This window comes from Martes martes (assembly GCF_963455335.1).
Source record: "Martes martes genome assembly, chromosome: 12".
NCBI lineage: Eukaryota > Metazoa > Chordata > Mammalia > Carnivora > Mustelidae > Martes > Martes martes.
In genome coordinates this window covers 94,907,841-94,928,820 of record NC_137900.1, presented here as the reverse complement: position 1 = coordinate 94,928,820, position 20,980 = coordinate 94,907,841, and the positions used below count along the sequence as shown (strand labels likewise).

The 20,980-nt window shown below is 57.5% G+C and overlaps 1 protein-coding gene across 1 annotated transcript in view; it reads right to left on the bottom strand.

Annotated features, from left to right (window-relative positions):
- Positions 1-6,403: 6,403 nt before the first annotated feature.
- Positions 6,404-20,980, bottom strand: part of VAV2 (vav guanine nucleotide exchange factor 2) — a 160,317-nt gene continuing 145,740 nt past the window's right edge. The window contains exons 20-27 of the mRNA XM_080820146.1: positions 20,706-20,833; positions 19,474-19,548; positions 18,256-18,308; positions 16,912-17,028; positions 15,616-15,703; positions 14,508-14,631; positions 12,542-12,696; positions 6,404-8,658 (exon numbers count right to left, since the gene is read on the bottom strand). Of these exons, the coding sequence (XP_080676272.1) occupies positions 8,611-8,658; positions 12,542-12,696; positions 14,508-14,631; positions 15,616-15,703; positions 16,912-17,028; positions 18,256-18,308; positions 19,474-19,548; positions 20,706-20,833 (788 nt within the window). The 3' untranslated portion in view covers positions 6,404-8,610. The remainder of the gene's footprint in view (positions 8,659-12,541; positions 12,697-14,507; positions 14,632-15,615; positions 15,704-16,911; positions 17,029-18,255; positions 18,309-19,473; positions 19,549-20,705; positions 20,834-20,980) is intronic.

Sequence of the window (20,980 nt, the reverse complement as noted above, 5' to 3'; positions counted from 1 at the left end):
CCTGAGGGCCCTAAGCGGGGAGGGGAGCAAGCAGAGCATTTTACACGTGTCCTCTCAGAGGAAAGAAATGACTGCCGCCACACAGAGCCAAGGGGGGGCAGACCCAGACAACTTGGGGAGCAGGGAAGTTTCCAGAACAACTTTGACAGCTGGAATTACACTTCCAAGATTTTATTTCTCCAGTAAAGACCCTCAAACACACCACATCAACTACCCCCATGCTTTCACGAAGACGGGATGTTTCATCATCCGGTGCTCAGCGGTGGTCCCTCTCTAGGGCCAGGGGTCTCCTGCCCCCTCCCCACACACTCAGGGCTGCGGCCACCTGGAAGCAGGTGTCCCCAGGAATGGAGGCTCGAGTGTCCCTCGACCCCTGGGACACTCACGGCGGGGGTGGGCAGCCTCATGCAGGGCCCCGGGGCCCCCACTTCACCCTGCGACTGGTTCCACAAGTTATCTGTGGGAGCACCGGCGTGGCGGGTGGAGCTGATCATTCCGGCTGCTGCGTCGTGCCAGGCCCGGCCGGGGGTCAGCACCCGCAGCTCAGGCACGACTGCCCAGCGGGGAGACAGGACGCAGCTTCGGAGAATCTTCCTGCCAAGGGTGTTGGGAGGCGAGGATGGGGAAACAGCGGCCACGGGCACGAGACCCCCACTACCACCACCCGGACCCCCGACCCCATCAGCCAAACCCTCCAGGCTCTCACACTGGCCGCCCTGAGGGCAGGAGGCCTCCCCAAGCCCCCCATGATTCAGGCCGTGCTTACAACTTCCTATGTGTTGCCCTGGAGATTTCCTCTAAAAATCCAGGTTTGCAAGCTCTTCTAGAAAAACTGGGACACACAGGCCGGTCTGGGCGCACACCCTAGCCAGAGGCACTTAGATGGGCCTGTTTTGTCCAGTTGGTCACTGTCCCTACCCTGCCACTTTGCCCTCTTACACTGCCTGCTGGCCTCTGGGCCACCTCCAGGCACTGCCGCAGGTAAAGACGGCTTCCTCTCCCGCTCTGGGGGGAGCGGAGCACCCCATAGCCAGAACCCAACCGAGGAAATGTGGGTCTTGCGGTGAATAGAGAGCGAGAGGCCTGTGCAGAGATGTCTTGGGCCTGGATCTGAAAGTTCTCTGGGCGCTTAGGTGGGGTGAGCCACTCACGGTGGGTGGGGGGCTTGGTCACCGGGAGGCAGGCAGTCAACCCTCCAGGACGCTGAGCCTTCTCGGGAAATATCGCCCCTGGTGGTCACATGTGAGTACGACACCCCGGAGAGCAGGACCCGGAGCTGGGACGCAGCCGCAGGAAGGGGGCCTGCCCAGGGAGCGGACTCGCACCCGGGCAGGCTGGAAGGTGGCCCCACCGGGACCGACAGCCTGGGCTCAGCCTGGCTCTCACACTGTTCTCCTGGAACACGGCCCTGGCAGGGAGCTTCCTTCCTGATGGCTCTTGGCTTTGTCTCGGTTTCCGGGAACAGCGTGAGACGCCCTCTCTCCTAGTGGGATGTGTCCATTTCTCCCTAGAATTCTGCCATTTTTTCTCTTGGATATATTTTTTTAAAGATTTTATTTATTTATTTGACAGACAGAGATCACAAGGAGGCAGAGAGGCAGGCAGAGAGAGAGGAGGAAGCAGGCTCCCCGCCGAGCAGAGAGCCCGATGCGGGGCTCGATCCCAGAACCCTGAGATCATGACCCGAGCCGAAGGCAGCGGCTTAACCCACTGAGCCACCCAGGTGCCCCTCTAGATGCTGTGACGTCTAGTAAGCTCAGGAGTGTTCTAGCTTCGCATTTGACTGTCCCTTTTTGTCATGAAATACGGACCCTCTTCATCCAGAGGGGGTGCTGCTCCGTGTCTAACCCTCGGCCCTTGAGGTGGGGGCGCCGGCTGAGGTCTCTGGTGTAAACATCCTCACCAGGGTCGATGTCACGCTGCCGGCCAGGAATCACAATCTGGAGCCGGAAAGCAGCGCACGGGACCGGCTCTCGCGAGCCAGTTTACACATAAGAAAGCTTTCTGTCCCGAAGTGCTCTAGGTCTGAAACCGACAACGGTCTCCGCCTTCTCTGACGCCTGCCTGGTGCGTCCTACCCCACGGCTCTGCTTTCAGCATTTCTGTGACATGAGGTCTCGGGGGTGTCCAGGACATTCCTACTTCGGAGTGTGACACGAAGCTGCGACCTTCCCCAACAGGTGGCACCGGCTTCCCCCAGGAGCTGGCGGAGCCGAGTGCGGGACCCACAAACAAGAGGTTCTCACCAGGCGGGGCTGCCCGTCTCCACCCTGGGAGCAGGCTCTGTCGCTTTCTGCTGAGCCTGCCGAGGTCACTAACCAGGGAGGGAAACAGGTGCACGCACACAGCATGTGGGATAAGGTTTAGGGTTTACAGGTTGGGTCAGAGGAGACTTCTCCTAAGGAACAAAATATGCCAGACCAAAAAGTCACCAGGGTAGTTGAAATAAAAACCTCTGTTCTCCCCCAAGTGTGCGCAGTTTTGCCCCCATACACGGCACAGGTAGAGCTCGCTTATGTGAGTGAGTGGGGAATTACTCGGGGTGCTTTTCAGGTTCCAAATAGGCTCGTATCGTGGAGAGTCTGGAAGCTCATCGTCCTTTTCCCCATGAATCCAGATTATTTATCCGTCCTAAGACATGCCTCAAGGGGGTCTGGCCACCTGTCTTGGCCCCGCAGCCCCTTTATGGTCACGGATCTTCATCGGCAAGGCTGCTATTCACCTCCCTGCCTCCCCCATTCTCGCATCCTTTTAGGGTAATCGGACCCAAAATAAAGACTACACTTCCCAGCCTTCTTTGCAGCCAATGGGAGTTGGTGAGTGAAACTCCCAGGTGTCCTTCAAAAAAGAGATGATCATACCCCTTCCCCGCCCCTTCTCCTTCCTAGTGTCTGGAATGTGGATTCAGAGGTTAGAGCTGAAGTCCCATCCTGGACCATGAGGTGAACTTGTGAGGCCACACCCAGGGGACCAAACCCCCCCCCCCAGAAAGACCTGGGTCCCTGACACGGTTAACCAGGGTCGCTACCCAGACTATTAGGTGAGAAAGAAATAACCATCTCTTGTCTTATAGGCTGTCTATCACTCACGGCCAGATCGTCATCCTAACAGACCAAGGCTTGCATCGATCAGTGGGGGGCTCCGGAGCACTGTGGCTGGGGGTCCCACTGGACCCGTCTGATTACAGCTCCAACAGCACAGTGAGTGTCAGCATGTGGAATGATTATCCAAAGAGAATCCAGGTGAGCAAAACGCCCACAGAGATCCCATGGGCACTCGTCTAGGGAAAGTAAAAGAGCAAAACTAAATCGTTAGGGAATATAAACATCGCAGCCATGACTAGAGAACAGGAGTCCGAGTTGAACTCACAAACGTAAAATCTTATCAGGGGACCTCCCCACCGCCATCCCCTCCTCCAACGGTGGGGACGAGTCACGGGCAGACAGAGCCATTGGAACGAGAGCTGCAATTTAAAAACCCTGTAATTTGTGCCCATTTAGCACATTTGTAATTTTCTACTTGGAAAAATTACATTTTAAACAGATAATTTGAACATGCTTAATGGAGACATAAACCATTGTTCAAGGAATCAATGCTTTGTTTCGGCCTGAAAGAAGGAAAGCCTACCTCCAGTCCTCGGCTCTTGTAATACAAGCGGTCAAGGTCACTGACTTCAGTTCAAGTCCAGTCTCAGTAGTATACTACAAGTTGTGTTATCAAGTATCTTTATCCTTTAAAATTTAAGGATAAATTTGAAATATTTTATAATTTCCTTTTTGGTTATTAATGATTTAGAAGTAGGTTTCTTAATTTGCAAACATACGGACATTTCTTGTGTATCATTTAGTAGTAAAACACTGATTTCTTTTTCTTCTTCTTCTTTTTTTAGGTAGGCTCTATGCCCAGCGTGGAGCCCAACGTGGGGCTTGAACTCACGAGCCTGAGATCAAGACCGAGCTGAGATCCAGAGTCGGACGCTTAGCCGAGTGAGCCGCCCAGGCTCCCCTTCGTTACTGATTTCTAACCTCACACCTCATGGTGAGTGAGACTCACTATAGGATTTGAAATCCATTGAGATCTGCTTTCTGGGCCAGTATGAGGTAAATCATCACGGAGATGGTGTGTACTCTGCAAGTGTTCTGTACACGCAATAGCTAATTACGTTATTCTACTCTCTGTTCTTACCTTTTTTTGGTTTCGATGTCTGCTTCACTTTTTAGTTACAGAGAGGAGAGAACGTTGTATTAAAACCTCCCATCTATGATGGCTGGTTCGTCTCATTCTTTTTGCTCTTCCGTCAATTTTGCTTTATGTATTTTGGGGTTATATTATGAAGAGCGTACTAGTTAAAAGCTGTGATTTTTCTCATCAATAAGAACTCTATCGTTACGTAGTAAGCCTTTTAAAACTAGTGACAACTTTGGTTTGTTTTGCTCTAAAATCTATTTGGCATGATACCAAGTTTTAAATTGTCTGTATTAGTGACTTTTTATCTTTGAAGTCCAGGGTTAATCGCTCTGTGTTAATTTGTCCTAGGGTATGGTATACCTTTACATTCTTTTATTTCTGAAAAGTTAACAAACCAATCGAAATATTTGTCCCTTTCTGTGATTTTGATTTCATCCATGTGTGTTAATTTCCCTTTCATGATGGGGGTGTTCCTCGACATGCCCAGATTTGCACAGGTACCCTGTTCTGGCTCCTGGTCTCCAAGGTCCTGGAGCCAATGCCTTGAGTGTTGGAATCCCTGGTGTCAACCCCAGAGGGCCTGAGATCCTAGCAGCCACTTGGCGTTGGCTCCAAATATCTGCTGTGGCTTCGTGTCTCTCCTTTCTGGGACACGTCACCTTGTTCCAAGCTCAGCCTCTTCTCCTCTTGCGTTCTGTATGGTGTCCCCATGTTTGTAGTGCAGGACTGGAGAGAAGTGCCCACCTCACCTCAGGAAGTGGGTGGTTCCCGTGTCTTGTCCAGGGAACTTTCCTAAAGCTCCACACGGCGGCCTCTGCAGTGGCCCCACGCAGGGAAGTCCACTTTGTTGGAACTAAGGGGCACGATGCCTTGGTTCCAGAAGAGCCGTACAAGCGTCAGGCCCTCTGACCAGAAGTGTGCGGCTCTGAGATGCTTTCCCACATTCGGAGGTGACCTCAGGCAGACAGGCTCCTGGTCCCTCCTGGCCTCCACCCCCGTCCACACACAGGCCCTTGAGGAGGCCTGGGCCTTCCCACCCTTCCTGGGTCTGGACCCCACGGCAAGTGCAGCTGAGGTTCTCCCTTAAGGCTCCCCACCCCCCAGCACCCCTCAGTCCACCCACACTTCCCTCCAGGCACCAGGGCTCTCCGCTTCTTGGCCTGGGGCTCTTTCTGACTTGCTCAGCTCTGCTCAGGGCAGCCGGGGACCACTGGCCCAGGGGCCGCTGAGCAAGCATCTGGGTCTGTCCATCCCCGACGTGGGCATGAGAACTCAGAACAGGAGCTGGCTTTCAGGGGAGGTGGTGTTGGGACAACCAGGCCTCGCGGGGCCTTGTGCCTGAGAAATTTGCTCAGAGAGGGGGCTGCTCCAGAAAAGGCAGCTCCCCCTCCCCCGTCTGGTTCTCAGGGACCTTAGAGTGAGCCTGCACTCTGGAGGCTGGAGCACTCTGGAGCACTGGGTCCCGGAGACCTGGACTGGGGTGGGACCCAACACTCTCTGGGTCACCTCAAACATCTGCACTTGCCTCCCTGGTTTGCAACAAAACCTGACACTTGCTGAGCACCAGCTGTGCACCAGGTTCCAAGTCTCAGTTGGTTCTCCAAACCCTGATGTAGACCCCGGGGCTGGTCACCCACCCCATCGGTATTTTCCTGTCCCCTCAGTAACAGGGAGAAGGTGTGGCCATGTGTCCAGCTTAAGTCCTGCAGTGCCCAGCTTCTGCCGCAGCCAGGAGTGGCCATATGCCCCAGCTCCAGGTAAGGAGCTAACTGTGCTAACCTCTGCCTCTGCCCACAGCCTTGATGGCAGGAGCTCCAGCAGCCACTTTGGACCATGAGGCCACAGCAAGGATAGAGGTACATGCTGAACAGGGGAGGAGCCTCCGTTGGGGGGGGGGGCACCAAGCCATCCCTGGTCTCCCTTGTCTGGACAAAAGAGAAGTCAATCTCGGCCTGACCGTTCTGATTTTCTCTGTCATAGGCCACAGACCCAGTCTCCAGAGAGAATATTATTTTTTATCTCCAACATATACATATAAAGAAACAGGCTCGGGAGCTGAAGGACATGACTGAGCGGCGGGGCTAGGGTTGAATCCCATCCAAATGGGAAGACAGAGGCACTGCCTTGGGCCTGTGTCTGACCCAGGCCAGTGTACCCTGGGCTGACCACGTGTAGGTGTGGCAGTTTCTGCTGGACACAGACAGAAGGCTCCAGCCATGCCTGCAGAAAAGAAGTTGGTTTATTTGCAATAAAAACTGTGGTCTGAAAAAACCTAGTGGCAAATGTACAGTTTGTGTTCCATTTGGGGTCGTCACCAGCTGTGGGACCCCCCAGATCCCTGACCCGCATGCATCAGGCTCCTAAGTGTTCACAGCTCATCTCAGGCCCCAGGTCCAAAGCCCCTCCAGAGGGCCTCCCATCTCCTGCTGAAACCACCCACTTCCCAGCCTGCCCCCCAGCCCCCCAGCCCTGCCTCACACAGTGCAAAACCCAGCCAACCAGATCCAGGTCGCAAAGCAAACAAAAACCGAACAAAACATTCACAAATGCCAGGGTTCCGACGTCTGTTTCCTCAGTGTCCTTCATTGTCGTGATGACTTGTTTCACGATGACCTCAAATATACATCGTTTTCTTGCTATTATAAAATATCCTCCTTATTATTCACATACAATGGAGCTTTGGATGAAATAATTACAAACTGTTCTCTTCCCTTAAAAAACAAACATGTCAAACCAAAAACAAAACAACAAAAACAAAACCTCTTTGACAACAGTAAACACGAAAGGGGCTGGCTGGCTCCCCCCACCCCGACCCCAGGCTCATGGCTGGGCCGGCCGAGCCCAGGGTTGTGCGCAAAGTGCTGGGTGCACCCTGATGATGGGGGCTGGGGGCTGCTCTCTCCGAGACCTGCTCTTTGCTTCCCTCCCCTTGGCCCTCTGCCCCCAAACGCGATCCTGTCCACCTGTAGGCAGCCTTCTCTCTTGCCCTTGCTGCTAACTGTCCCCCCACCGCTCCCCACCTCCTCCCCATTCTGGGACATGCGGCCTGGGAGCCGAGCCTGGAGGCCACACAGCTGACTTCAAAGAAAGCCCAGGAGTGCAGAGTGGCAACAGCTCCCACCGCAGCGGGGGCTAGCCTTCCCCACGCCCAGCCTTGTCCAGTCTCCCCCCGCACAGGGCAGGGCAGCCCAGCAAGGGACAGGGGACGCGTGCAGCCAGGTCTCTCCCACGGCTGTGGCACGGAGCCCGCGGGGAGACAGCGTCCCTTGGTCTCATGCAACATCCAGGTGGAGGTAAAGGGTCTGGACAAAACAGCCAGAGCTCAGAGGCCAGGAGGAGTCAGGAGGGGGAGTCCAGGGGGTAAGGCCTCCCCCAAGAGCCCTTATTTCGAGCTGACCACAGGCCCAGATCGTGGGCTGCCGGAGGAAGACTTGCCAAGGGCTAGAACTAACGTCCTGCGCAAACGCTGGGGAGACCCTCAGGAACCACATTGCAGGACACAGGAGACCCAGAAGGGCCGCCTGCCGGGGGGCACTGGGGGGCCTCCTCTTGGAGGGGAATGTGAGCAGCAGGACCTGAGTGAGGGGAAAACTCCGTTTTCTTCTCACCCGTATCAGGATTTACAAACGGTGTGTCCACCTGGCAGCAGGACAGGACAGACACACTCCTGGGATTCGGGGCAAAGAACAGTACCGCTGACCGGGAGCAGGGTTGACAACTTCGTTGCTCGCTAAGGCTCCCTCTCGAGAGGGGGACCTGCCCTGGGTAGTCTCTGCACGCCCCTAGTGCGGAGCGCCGGGAGGGGGTCAAGGGGCCCGCACAGACCCCCTAGCAATGCTCTCTTCTCCTACCCCCGAGCATGGCTGGGGCTGAGCTGGGGCCGGGCAGGGCTGTAGCAAACGGCTTGGCTCTGGTCCCTTCTGACCCTCTAGGCCCAAAGCCTCCCCCCGGGAGCAGCAGGAAGGAGGCAGGCTGAGAGTCACAGCTGAGCAGGAGGGGCTGGGGGAGGTCCCCTCTGCCGTCCCAGGCCTCCCCGGGATGGCACCTACTGTTCAAACCTAGGCTCCCGAATGCCGTCTCAACAGGACAGGGGCAAGAAGAGCTCTGGCCTCAGCCGTCATCCGGAGCCCGGCTCAGAATGCCACTGGTGCTCCCTCTCCTTGGCGCTCTGGTGGTGGCAGCCACGGCAGGGCTGGCCCAACTCGCCTCTATGTACAAGTAGCGTACCCAGGACAGGCCACTGACGGCAGGTGGACAGCAGGCCGGTTCCCATTTAGGATTTTGAACACCCTCCCCATCCCTATGGACTGTTGAAGGCTGGAAGGTTGGTGGGCATGTCCCCTCTGCGTCATGGGGCTAGAGACAGACTTCAGAGCTGGACTCTCACAAGAAAACCCACGAGTCCTATCCATGTCGTCGCTGTCACTGGACGCCCTCCTCCTCTACGTACGTTGAAGGAAACCAGCCAATCTGAAAAAGATGGCAAGATCACATGAGAGTGTGTGTGTGCCTGGGGTGTTGGGGGAGGGCCGGGAGGGGCTCATGGAAATGGGGGAACCTGCAAAGGGCTGGCATTCTAAGCCGAGAAGCCTGGTGGAGCTGCGGCCCAGGGTAGCAGTGACCCCAAATGCACAAGCCCTGAGCAGTTCAAGGTGACCAGAAAATAATTCAATCCTCCCTGGAGGAAAATTAGAGCATCCCAAGTCTCCGTGGTGTTTTCTACACAAGCTCATCACTCAGTCAGAACAGGATGGCAGGAACTAAGAGAAAACATAGGTAACAGAAACCAGTCCACAGTCATCAGTCAGGAAATGTAAGTAACTGTGGCACCCATGTTCCAGAAAGCCCAGGATAAAGCATAAAAACATACCAGAGAACTGAAACCAGAAACCACCTAGAAATAGAAATCCTAAAGTGGAAAATAGGACTGAAATTTGGAACCCAATAGGATTTAGTAACAGATTAGACAGAGAGGAAGAGAGTATCGGTGAACCGGAAGATGGGCCAATGGAAAGCAGCTAGATGGGAAATAAGGGAATGGGTGGAAAACACGTCAAAGAAGGTCAATGACATCCGGGCTATGATGAAAGGACCTGACACCCATGGGAATACAGCCCCTGAAGGAGAAAAGAGAAAACAGAGCAGGTACACAGTTGGAAGAAACACCCAGAACTGATGAAGGGCATCAAGCCACAGATTTAAAAATCTCAACAAATGTCCTGCAGCGTGAGTACGAGAAAACCATGCCCAGGCACATTATAGTAAAACTGATAAAAACCAGAATTTTTTTTTTTTTTACATGTAACCCCCCACTGGGGAGTAATAGCAAAATTTCCTGCAGAGAAGCAATGTTGAGAAGTTGGCTGGCTCTTGGGGCGCCTGGGTGGCTCAGTCCATTAAGCATCAAACTCTTGATTTTGGCTCAGGTCATGATCTCAGGGTCATGGGATCGAGCCCCAAGTCGGGCTCTGTGCTAGGCGTGGAGCCTGCTTGAAAGTCTCTCTCTCTCTCTCTTGCTCTCCCTCTGTCCCTCCCTGCCCTTTTAAAAAAAAGTTGGCTGGCTCTTTACAGAAATGATGGAACCGAGGACAATGGAATGACATCACCAAAGTGCCAAAAGAAAATGCTTGCTAGCCTCAAATTTATCCCCTAGAGAGCACTATTCGAAAATGAGCTCGACATGATTCCTCACGAAAAGGAAGCAGGTCCCCCTGGAGGGACGACCAACCCCCCGGGGGACGACCAAGAGAAGGGAAGGCTGTTCCCTTACAGTCGAATGCCACCTAAAAAGCGTTAAAGAAACAATGGCTGGAAAAATCAACCATGATACAAAAAAGTAATGAGACAGTATTCATCAATGAATGGTAATGATAAAACTCGTAGGTGAAAGTTAGATGTGGAACAGGATATTTAATAATTTCTAAGTATTACCCTGGAAGTTACTAATTAATTACAGTAACTTCACAGTGGAGGAACTCGGCAGATTATCACCTTAACCAAATGATCAAAATTAATGTCACAATAATAGGACAAACTAACGTCATATGCCTCTGGATAAGACACTGCAGTACTGAAAAGGATAGAACATATGTACTATGTTCCTACTGGAAAAACATAATACATAACCTAATCATGAAGAAATGGAGGAAAAGTCTACAAAACTGACTGGCCCATACTCTTCAAAAATGTCAAAGTCATTTAAGACCAAAAAAAGCTGAGGATTGTTGTAGAACAGAGAGAGTTGAGGGCCACAGCAGTAAAAGCAATTCATTTAGGTGGACGAGACACGGTTGGGACACTTGCTGACATCCGAATATGGACCGTGGATTAGATAATCATATGCTGTCAAAGGGAATGTCTTTGATCATAGGACAATGAAGTATATAGGGGCTGGGGGAAAGGGTAGGACTTCTGCAATTTACTATTGAACAGTTAAGAGAAAGGTAAGCAGAGAGGGAGGGAGGACACAAATGATAAAGCAAACGTGCAAACCACTCTTAATTGCTAAATCTGGGCATGTGAGAGCTCTTTGTGCTACAGCAACTTCTCTTTAGGCTTGAAATTGTGTCAACATACATTACAAACATTTTACAATGAGAACGTAAAAAGAAGAAAATGAAATAGAGGTGTTCAGCTCTAACAAAAACTAAGAATTTATTAGTAGCAGATTCACACTCAAAAAAAAAAAAAAAAAAGTACCTAGAAGGGGGAATTTCAGGCAGCAGGAACATGGTTTTGGATGGAAATACAAGAAAGCAGGAAAGAATGGGGAGCCCCGGGTGTTTTCTACAGGTAAATATGTAGTAACTCTAAGCAAACACTAACTGCTTAAAACAAAAATAATGTCTCACGGGGCTGAGAAATATGAAGAATTACGATACACGACAACAGCTGCACGAAAGCTGGGAGGAACACGGTGCAGTCAAAAGTTGTACCGTCTCTGCGTCATCTGGGAAGGAGTAAATGTACTAATTTAAAATGGCTCTCAGAAGTCAGAGTGCACACTCTAATCCCTAGAGTAACGACCTAAATAATAGGAGGAGAATGTGTGACTCACAGACCCGCCAAGGGGCCAGGAAGTAGAAGAGCAAAACAAAACAAAAAACTGATTAATTGAAAAGTAGGCAAGAAAAGAGGAAAAAGAAGAAATGGATGTGACAAATAGAAAATAAACAGAAAGATGACGGCTTTGACTCCCAGCAGCTCAGTAATTACATTAAGTATAAACGGGCTACACACCCACTAAAAGGCAGAGATCGTGAGATCAGACTAGCTCCACGATTCCGTTTTAAGGTAACATTTTATCTTACATCTACCTTCTGTTTTAAGGTAACATTTTACCTCACATCTACCTTAAATATAAGAATACAAAAGAGCTGGAAGTAATACAAGAGACACTGAGGTCTGCCACACACAGCACTAACTTCCCCCACAAAAGTCAGCTTGTTCTAATAGCACAGTAGCCTTTAAAGCAAGAAGAACTACCACAGCCAAAAAGAAACACTTCACAACAGGGTCAAAGCAACGGGACTATCCACACCAGCAGGCTCTAGACCAGCAGATCTGAGTCACCCGGGAAACTGGAAACCAAGGCCCATTTTGACAGCTAGTGGTTCAGCCCTTCAGGTCAGCTGCCTAAGACTCAGTGGCCTCACACTGAAGGGCTATGGGGTGGAAAATGGATCTGACCCCAGGCCTCCAAAGGGCAGCCAACACGCTAGGAGGAGGCAGACGGGATCCTGTCACCTGGCAACGGAATGGTGGGCAATGGGAGCCAAGGCAGGCGGACCCTCCATGGCCCAGTGTGCCCGCCTGCGGGCAGCGCGACCCCAAGGATAGCTGCCCGTTTCCAACTCTGCCCCATGTGGGGCTCCAGTGCCCAGTTGGGTGAGTGCTGACAGAGCCAGGTGGAAGCCAGGGCATCCAGACAGGGCTCAGCCATGGGGAGCCATGGAGTGTTGCAGGGCCACAGGGTGGACAGGAACCAGAGAGTCCTCAGGAAGAGCAGGTGGGAACACGGTGTGCCCCTCCCACCTCCCCAGGGTGTAAGTGACGCCAGTGAGGACTCCTGGGCCCCTGCTCGCTCCTGCGCTCTCTCGGCTGCACAGGGGGCTTGGTGCACACAAGTAACGTGAGGACTGCGTGTGACGCGCTCCCCTGCCGTGGCCACAGAGGACCACAGGGCAGGACTGAGCACAGATACAGCGTCAGACGGGTCTGGATGCAGCTCCGACCGGGACAGCCCCGGTCTGCAGCTCAGAGGCTGCGGGCACGGTGCTGGGGCAGGAGCACTGAGATGCCAGCCTGCCCAAACCTGGCCCAGGCTGAGCCAGGCCACAGCTGCCCCACTCACCCGTCCGTTGGCCTCGCCCTTCCACCAGCCCTGGTCTCCGCCGATGCGGCTGTAGATCTTCACCACGTCTCCTTCCCGCAGCGAGAGCTCCCGCATGTCCCGGGCGGCGAAGTTGTACCTGGCTACGGCCGTGCCAATGACACGGGGCGTGAACACTGTTGGGGGAGACGGGCAGGGTCACACAGCGGGCGGCGGGGCCAAGCCTGGACCCCCGGTGCCTGGCCCTCTGCCCGCAAAAAGGTTCTGAAAGCACAGACTGCTTTCTAACTCTATCCAGATCTACAGGCAACGGCCTCTTGGAGCCTCCCATGATGGCACCCGGAACAGGCGCCAGCCACAGTGGGGGCCGTCACAGCCAAGTGTGATCACAGGATCAGAGCGGAGGCTGGTGTTCTGACCACTACAACTCTCGCAGGGCCTCCCCCTGCATGCCTGGCGCACCAGCGTCACCTGGCCAGCGGTCAGCTGAGTGACCGCTGCCCAGCTCCCAGCCTGCACTCTGATGGAGCCCCTGAAGCCAGACCCCAGGGTCCCGGGGCCCAACGTCCAGATCCCCAAACCAAACTGGACACCTAGCTAGACCAGCTCAGTGGGGGACCCAGGAGTCCTGTGAGCAGGGGACAATGTCTGTGATGGAGGGGACGCACACAGCGGCTGGGGAGGGACTCTGACTCGGGCAGCGGAGGGCCGAGCAGTCGGGGCCGACTGGGACCCTGTCCCCCTACCTCCAGGGCCCGCCCAGTGAGGCCCGCCCGATCTGCGCCCGCCTTCACCCCAAGGGTGGCCGCCCAGCTACTTGCCACTACCAGAGGCAGAGCTCTCACAAGTGACGAGGGACAGCGGCTGCCAAGCTGGGGAGTGGCCGTGGGGGTGCGCGAGCCTGAGAGGCGATGGCAGCGAGGGGGGCGTGCCAAGCATGACCGCGTCCTCGGCCCTGCCCCCGTGGCCGGCCCTTCCCTTCCCCGGCCCTGGCCCCTCGGCCCTGCCCCGTGCCTGGCTGCGGGCAGCTGTGGGCGGGGACTGCGGGCCGGGCCCCCCCACGCCCCGAGCACCAGCGGTACCTGACCAGAAAGGAGCGGAGGAGCCCTGAGAAGCAAAGGTGAGGCCCTGAGGACTGAGAAAAGAAAAGTTGTAGGAGGCGCAGGAAGCTGCAAAGAGGCGAGAAAGGACGTGAAAGCGGGCCGGTGTGCTCCCGGGCGCGTGCAGGCAGAGCGCAGGGCGGGGGGCTGGCCCGGGCCGGCGACGGGCAGCCTGACAGCCTTGGAACAGCCCCTCCCTCCACCTCTCTGGGCCTGTTCCCTGGAGAATGTGGACCACCTCCTCCCGGCGGGTGGGCTGCCTCCAGGGTCTCAGAAACTACTCATCCAAGGAGCCGGCCCAGCGCACACCCGGTGCTCGCTGGAGGTCCACGGTTCCTCTCCCGCCCTGCTCTACCCCGGCGGCTGGGGATGGGGGCTGGTGCAGCGGACAGTCGTGGGCTGGACTTCCAACACTCTAGGCTCGCCCTGCCTCTACCTCCAGGTGGGTCTGGAGCGAGATGCTCTCCTGTCCTAGGTGATGAGCCCGGCCCGCGGACGGAGGCACCAGCTCCGGCTCCCTCACAGTGAGGGCCTCGGGGGCTGGGGTGCACAGGGAGGGATCTAAGGACAGATGGGACCTGCTCTGCTCTCTGCCCATGCTGACTCTGGGCACGGGTACCAAGTCCCGGAGCAGCCGCCAAGAGCCCACACTCCCCACCTGTCCTGTGGACCAACTGGGACACCGCGGCTCAGGAGGGTGCCTGTGATGGGCCGGGGGGCCTGAGCCACTGCTCCCGGGGTGGGGGACTGGGCAGGGGCTCCTGGCGTCGGTCCCCCAGAAAGCCTTCCTCAAGCGCAGGGAGGTAGTAAAAGCCAGGGTGGTGGGAAAAGGGCAGACCGGTCACGTCCGGGTGAGCGCTGGTGTGCCGGGCAGGTGCGGGCATTACCTGGGGACCGGCTGGAGGCCCTGGAGGCTGCGCGCTCCTTGGACTTGTAGGGGTACTTGAGCGTGGTGTCCAGCTGCTTGAAGCTCTCCTTGAGCGAGTGGCACTGATAGTACTCCACCAGCTCCTGCAGAACACACATGCTCACTGCTGCTGTCACCGCCTCCGGGAAGTCCTCCCAGGAGCCCTGGCCTCCCTCTCCCGCCTCAGTTTCACTTGGCACTCGTCCTCTCTGCCCAGCACCCCAGCCAGGGTGGGTGGTCCATATCTCAAAGACCACCGAGCCAGCGTTTCTCTCCAGCTGCTGCTCAAGGAAAATCAGGGGTGATCGCCAGGACCAGCACTCAGAGGCTCGGTGCCGCTCTCTGATGGAGAAAGCCGGAAACCCCACGCGTCCGACAGCAGGGAAGGGTTCCCAGAAAGAGCAGCAGGTGCCAGTGACCGAAGGCCGTGTGGCTACCAGCCCGGGGAGGAGAGGGTTGTGCCAACGGCCAAGTCTACCGCCTTGAAAAGCAGGCTGACAGCTCAGTATGGCTGATGGTTTTGTTCGAAAGCCGTGGTAAAACCCACACCTAAGCTATTCTTAGAGGTCGGGAGGACTCACCCAGGAAGGTTCACACTGGGTTTTAGGGGGTGGGAGACCGTGGAAACTTTTCACTTTGTGCTTTTCTGCGGCCACAGCGAGCCATCTAAGAGCTCAGGGGCCGGAGTCAGATCCTCTCGGTACACGGGATGCTCGTAATTTAGAAAACGCACAATAGGTCTCACTTTAAAATCACGTTAAGATGGCCTGTGCCTGCCTTCTGGCTAGGGAAGGGCGCAGCGGGGGTGCAGGCCGGGCCTCCCCCTCACTGTGCACCCCTGGGAAGTCTCTGGGGGCAGGAGTCCCGACACGGGGGCTGTCCTGAGGCCCGAAACTGTCCCAAGGAGCCCTCCAGACACATTTCCCTGGGTCTCCCCCTCAGAAGCCCCTCGGGCCCTGGCGCTCTGTGAGTGCGGCCCGCTGGGAGCGTGGTGCGGGAAGCCACTCCTCCTTGGTCTGGCGGTGGAGGGACCCCAGGCCCTCCTCTGACCCCGTGGACCAGGCCACGGGAGCCACAGGACCACATACCAAGAGGCTTTCAAACTTCTTCGCTTCCGTGATGTGGACCCAGCTGTCCTTCTCCACCACCTTGATGTGCTTCACCTCGTCATGGAACCTGGTAAAGGGTCCGGGCCGCCGAGTCACCACTTGGGCCAAGCCCCGGCCCACCAGGGCTGCCCCCGCCATCCTCACCTCCTGGGCTGGCGTCCTCGGGTCTCCGTTCAAACGTGACCTTCAGAAAAGCCTCCTCACGCCCCCTCCTCCCCAAATACCGCTCTAGCCCTCGCCGCGGCTACCAACGCCAGACAGACATCGACAGAGAAGGAAACACCCCAGCACCCACTGAGACTCTAGACACGGAAATCCTCAGCAAGCCCCGGCGAACTGAGTCTCTGCCCCGTGCACGCCTACGTAAACCCAGTAATAATGATTTTGGGCCCCTGGGTGGCTCAGTGGGTTGAGCCTCTGCCTTCGGCTCAGGTCATGATCCCAGGGTCCTGGGATCGAGCGCCGCATCGGGCTCTCTGCTCCATGGGGAGCCTGCTTCCCCCCCACTCTCTGCCTGCCCCTCTGCCTACTTGTGATCTCTGTCTGTCAAATAAATAAACAAAATCTTAAAAAAAAAAAAAACTACCACAATGATTAAAAAAAAAAACAAAAAAAACAGGAGTCTACACAGCACCCAGCGGGCCACTCTGGAATGCAAGGCTGGTTTAACAACCAGAAATCCACTAATGGAACAAACAACCGGCAAATATCCCCACACCGGCCAGCCAGCAGCCCCTCCTGGGGAGGGGAGGGTATTTGCCGACCACCCAGTTTCTCCGGGACTTAAAGTCAGCAGGGGCAGGGGGTGCTCATCCCACCCCCAGCTCCTGGACGGCTCTCAGCCCCACAAGGCAGCCCTGCAGGCCAGGCCCCCAGCAGGTGCCACGTGAACTCCCATCAGGTGAGTGACGTCTCTGCCACTTCCCAGCTTGGTGTCAGCCTGCTGCCCGCACCATGGACCGGCCCCACGGCCCGCACTCCGCTGCCAGCCCCTAACCTCTCAGGACATCCCTGCCCCACTCTGGCACTGCCCTTGGGTGGGCTCTGCAACCTAGAAAGCCGTGGCACCAGGCCCAGCCCGAGGCTTTGGGCAGGGTGTTCACATGTGTCCCGGGCCCGCGACCCTGGGCACGCCCACCGACACGCTTTCATCTCCAAGGTGTCCTGCTTCAGGCAACGAAGTCCACGGCCACCCCCGACCCATGGGGGCATGGGCTCGTGGTCCAGAGTGGCCCTGGGGAAGGGGTCTCCCTGCCCCCCCGGGCCACCACGTACTTGATGCTTATGGCAAAGCGTTCCGCCTCGGCCGGCCGCTCCCTGATTAGGTAGGTCCCGCTGGCGTGCGATTTGAGCAGGTTGTCCGCCTGCTGCCGCTCCATGTTGCCCGCAAACCTAGCAGGGGGACGAGGCCGGGTGTTAACAGGGCGCCTCCTGGAGGACACCCAGGCCTCTACGACACGCCAACCTGGAGCCATGGCGGGAGGAGGAAGCTGAGCCCCTGTAGGGGGGGCGCGCACGGGGTGACATCATCCTGGGGAGGAATGAGGCCCCCCGACCTCAGCCCGGCCCCGGGGGGTTTTCTACACAACCCGATCTGCGAGAGGGGCTCCACGCAACGTGCGCAGGAGAGCGAATCTGGAAAAGCCGGTCCTAACGAAACACGCGGGGGCGGGGCTCTGACTTCCGCTGCTACACGCGGGAGTCCGCCTCTTCTCCGTTAACGGGTTTCGGACAGACTGACGGACTGCCGCCTCACTGACGGGCAGCCCAGCCCAGACACAGTCAGGCGAGAGCCACCGCCCCCCCCAAACAAACCCCTCCCACGGGCACCACCCGCCAGGCCGACCGGGGACTTGGGTGCACAACACGCAGCCGGGCTGGAGCCTGCATCGGGAAATGAACTTGTCTGTCACTCCCTCCCATGCGTGTCACAGACCAGTCCTGTCCCTCGACCCCAGACGTGAGCGAGGGGCGCACGGCACCAGGGGGACAGACCTGCGGCATCTCAGGTTTGGAAGGGGCGGCCAAGCGCAGGGGCGGAGGAGGCCGGGACCCCGAGGGTGCGGGTGTCACACCACTGGGCATGGGGTGAGCCCCCAGATGGAAACCCCGAGGCCAGACGCCCCCGGGGAAGGGGTTAACCACACCTGAGCTGCCCGTGGCTCGGTGGCCACTGCACGGCATGGAACATAGGGAGTCATGACCACCTAGGCCGGTCCCTCATCCAAGACAGTCTGGTGGAGCCGTAAAAGCCGGGCCCCCGAGCTGACCTGTTCTGCAACTCGCTCCCAGAACGCCTGCCTTCAGGCTCTCATTAACCAACCGCTCAGGTTCTCATCGAGCTGCCCCACACGGACATGTGTGATTTCACATTTGGCCTTAAATACCCCACTTTCCTATATTTTCTTTGATGAAGCTCACGTAAAAAATTAAGGGGGGCTTCATTCTCCCACGATAACCTGATGATCTGTTTTCACGATGGGGAAAACCTGCCTCCCCGGGGCCCCAGTCATAGGGCCGGCCAAGGCTCAGCCATCCCCAGACACAAGCCTGAGGCAGCTGGGGCCCCCACTCTGCCTGCTCACGGGCTCACGGGACCACCGCGACCCCCCCACTCACCAGGGGTAGGCGGTATAGTCGATGTCGCGGGATGGCGGCCGGCTGATGGGCGGCTGCGGGAGAGAACGTTCAGGTTAACGTCCCCCGGGGGGGCTGTCCCAAGTGGGGCCAGAGCGGGCCTGTCATGATCGGGGACATGACCCTCGGGCCCAGCACGGGCTGCCGTGGTGTCTGTGGACTTAGCCCCGGAGCCCTGGGCTGGGCGATCCCAGGGGGTTTGATGGACTCTGCAGCGACCAAAGGCTAGGGCACGGGTCCCTGGGGAGGGGTGACCGAGGGCTGCAGGAACGTCCCAGCAGAGACGGGAGCACGAACTACAGCGAGAGTTCTGTGCCACAGAACTCTCGGGGGCCGGTGTTCTCTTGTGGGCAGCGGCCTGTCCTCCAGGGGGCGGGCCACACGCTGGCCCAGCAGCCTTGAGACCCCACACCGTGCCCTCACCAGCCAGAGCCCCCACGCTGGCCTCCCCTCACTGTGCCACAGGTCAGGCAAGGCCTTGTGCACTGCCTGGCCCCTCCCACCCCATTCACCATGTGGGGAAACTGAGGCCCAGGGCAGGGATGGGACCTGCTCCAGGCCACCCAGTGGTTAGGGATGTTCTTCCTCCTCTGTGGTCCGGTCCCCTTGACACGGGCGGATGGGGCCAGAGGCTGGCGGGGTCTGGAGGGTGTACCAGGGCTCCTGTGGTGTCCCCTACCCCCTCCTTCTCCCTCTGGAGAAATTCCCTCTGGCACTTTTAAATGCCCTTTTTAGAGGGCGGGTGGAGGCAATTCCGTGATTCACGACTGACTGCTTGACGCCTTTTGTAACAGGAAGATTCGCGCCACACTACTCAGACGAAAGGACTTTTTTCCAAATATCCTGAAGTCTGGCTCTTAATTCTAATGTTCGGGAGAGCGCTCTCCCCTGTAAGTTTCCCTTTCTGCAAGGCCAGAAGACTGAGTCCCTAAAATTTGAAGAAAGGCAACGTCTTTGGTCTTCTGTCCATTACAACGGCTGCAGAAATGCCCATTTTTGTGTTTCTAAAACCATGAAAAATGCTGCACCCAACTAGCTGAGCGATTCAGGCCGACGGCACCCCCTGCCCCTCGGCCCCCCAGTCGCCAGCTCCGGGGCCAGCTCACAATGACCGCCTGGCAAGGATGTGCTGAACAGGCCCGAGTGACCCCTCAGCCTCCCTGCCGCCATGCCCCAGAAGCTGCTGTGGGAAGTGCTCACCCTTCCGTCCACGGGGCAGGGCTTCACGGATGAGCTCGGAAAGTAGCCTGACTTCCTGGTTTGCACCAGCCGACCCTGGAAGGAGACAGACAGTGGGGGCCAGGCCGGGCCAGCGGGAGTGCAGCCGTGCGGCTCAGCTCACTCTAAGGACGGGGTGAGGGCAGGTCCTAAGACGAGCACGTGCCGGCAGCACCCCTGCTGCGGCCTCAGCTGACCGCCTGACCACCGGGCCAGAAGGCAGGGGGCACCCCCACTTTACAGATGAGAACACTGAGGCCCAGAGAAGTAGTTGAGAGACGCTCGGAGCTGGGGCTAGAGCCCCGCCCCCGGCCGCCCTCCAGTCCTCCTAGCGACAGGGCGCTTCTCAAACGGAAGGGGTGCGCCCACGGGGGAGGGGGTCGGATAGAGCCCTGGGAGGGTCTGCAGGGGCCGGGGCTCGGCCCCTGCTCCTCCCGTCCCCTCCCCAAGTCCTCCTGGCAGCTCCGCTTCGGCTTTCCCCGTGCACGACGGCAAAACCTCTCCGCGAGACCACCCAGGACCGATGGCTCTGGGGACACGTGAGCCGGGGAGCCGGGCCACGGGGGTCAGAGTGGGATACTCTGGGCCGCAGACCCTCGTCCCTCCGGCGCGCGACGGTGTGCTCTTAGCACAACAAACTCATCAAGAAGCAGGTAGTGACAAAGGACCGTCACGAAACAAGTGGCGGCAGTCACGGTCACGGCAACACCAACAAATATTCACTCTGAGCAGGTCTCTGTCCCCCTGGTCGGCCAGCTGGGCCGCGCGCCCCGAGCTCCCGTGGCACCATGCGGACCCCCGTGGGTCTCGGGGGCCGGGGCAGGTGGCACAGGAGGGCTCCACCTCTGAGGGCCTGTTCACAGAACAGGGTCGAGGCTCCAAACTGTGACCAACCCGGACACGACCTGTGTCCACGTCTGTCTCGGCTCCCCCACGCGGCACCTCCTGGGGGGAAGGCGGTGGGTCTCGGTCACGGTGTCTCCCCGTGCCCCACCCCGGGGCCAGCGTGAGGCCTGACTGCCCTGTCGCCGCAGGAGACACACGGGAGGGGACGCTGGGCTCCTCCCGTGAAAGCAGACACCCCGAGGTACACAGGGCTGGGGACCCCCGAACTCCTGCCCGGGAGGGAACTCAGGTCTTGCTGCCAGCCCGCCTCCCTCCACCGCGGGTGGCCCCTCATCCCCAGACCCGCCCCTCGGGGCCCCGGGACCCACCTCCCACCACTGAGACTCGGGGTCGCCTCTCAGCAGCTCGATCACGTCGCCCGTCTGGAAGGTCAGCACTGGCTTCCCCGGGGGAGCCGGGGTGCCGTGGTAATTCTGCACGGCCACCATCTTGGGACCTGCAGGCACAGGGCAGGATGGGGCCCGCGATCGGCGACTCAGTCCTGGTGGCAGCCCGCCCACCACTGACCTCGGCCCCGAGGGCTCCTGGGGGACGGACCCTACGTTCTTTCCATGAGACTCCAGGTCCCCTTGGTAAGTGTCGC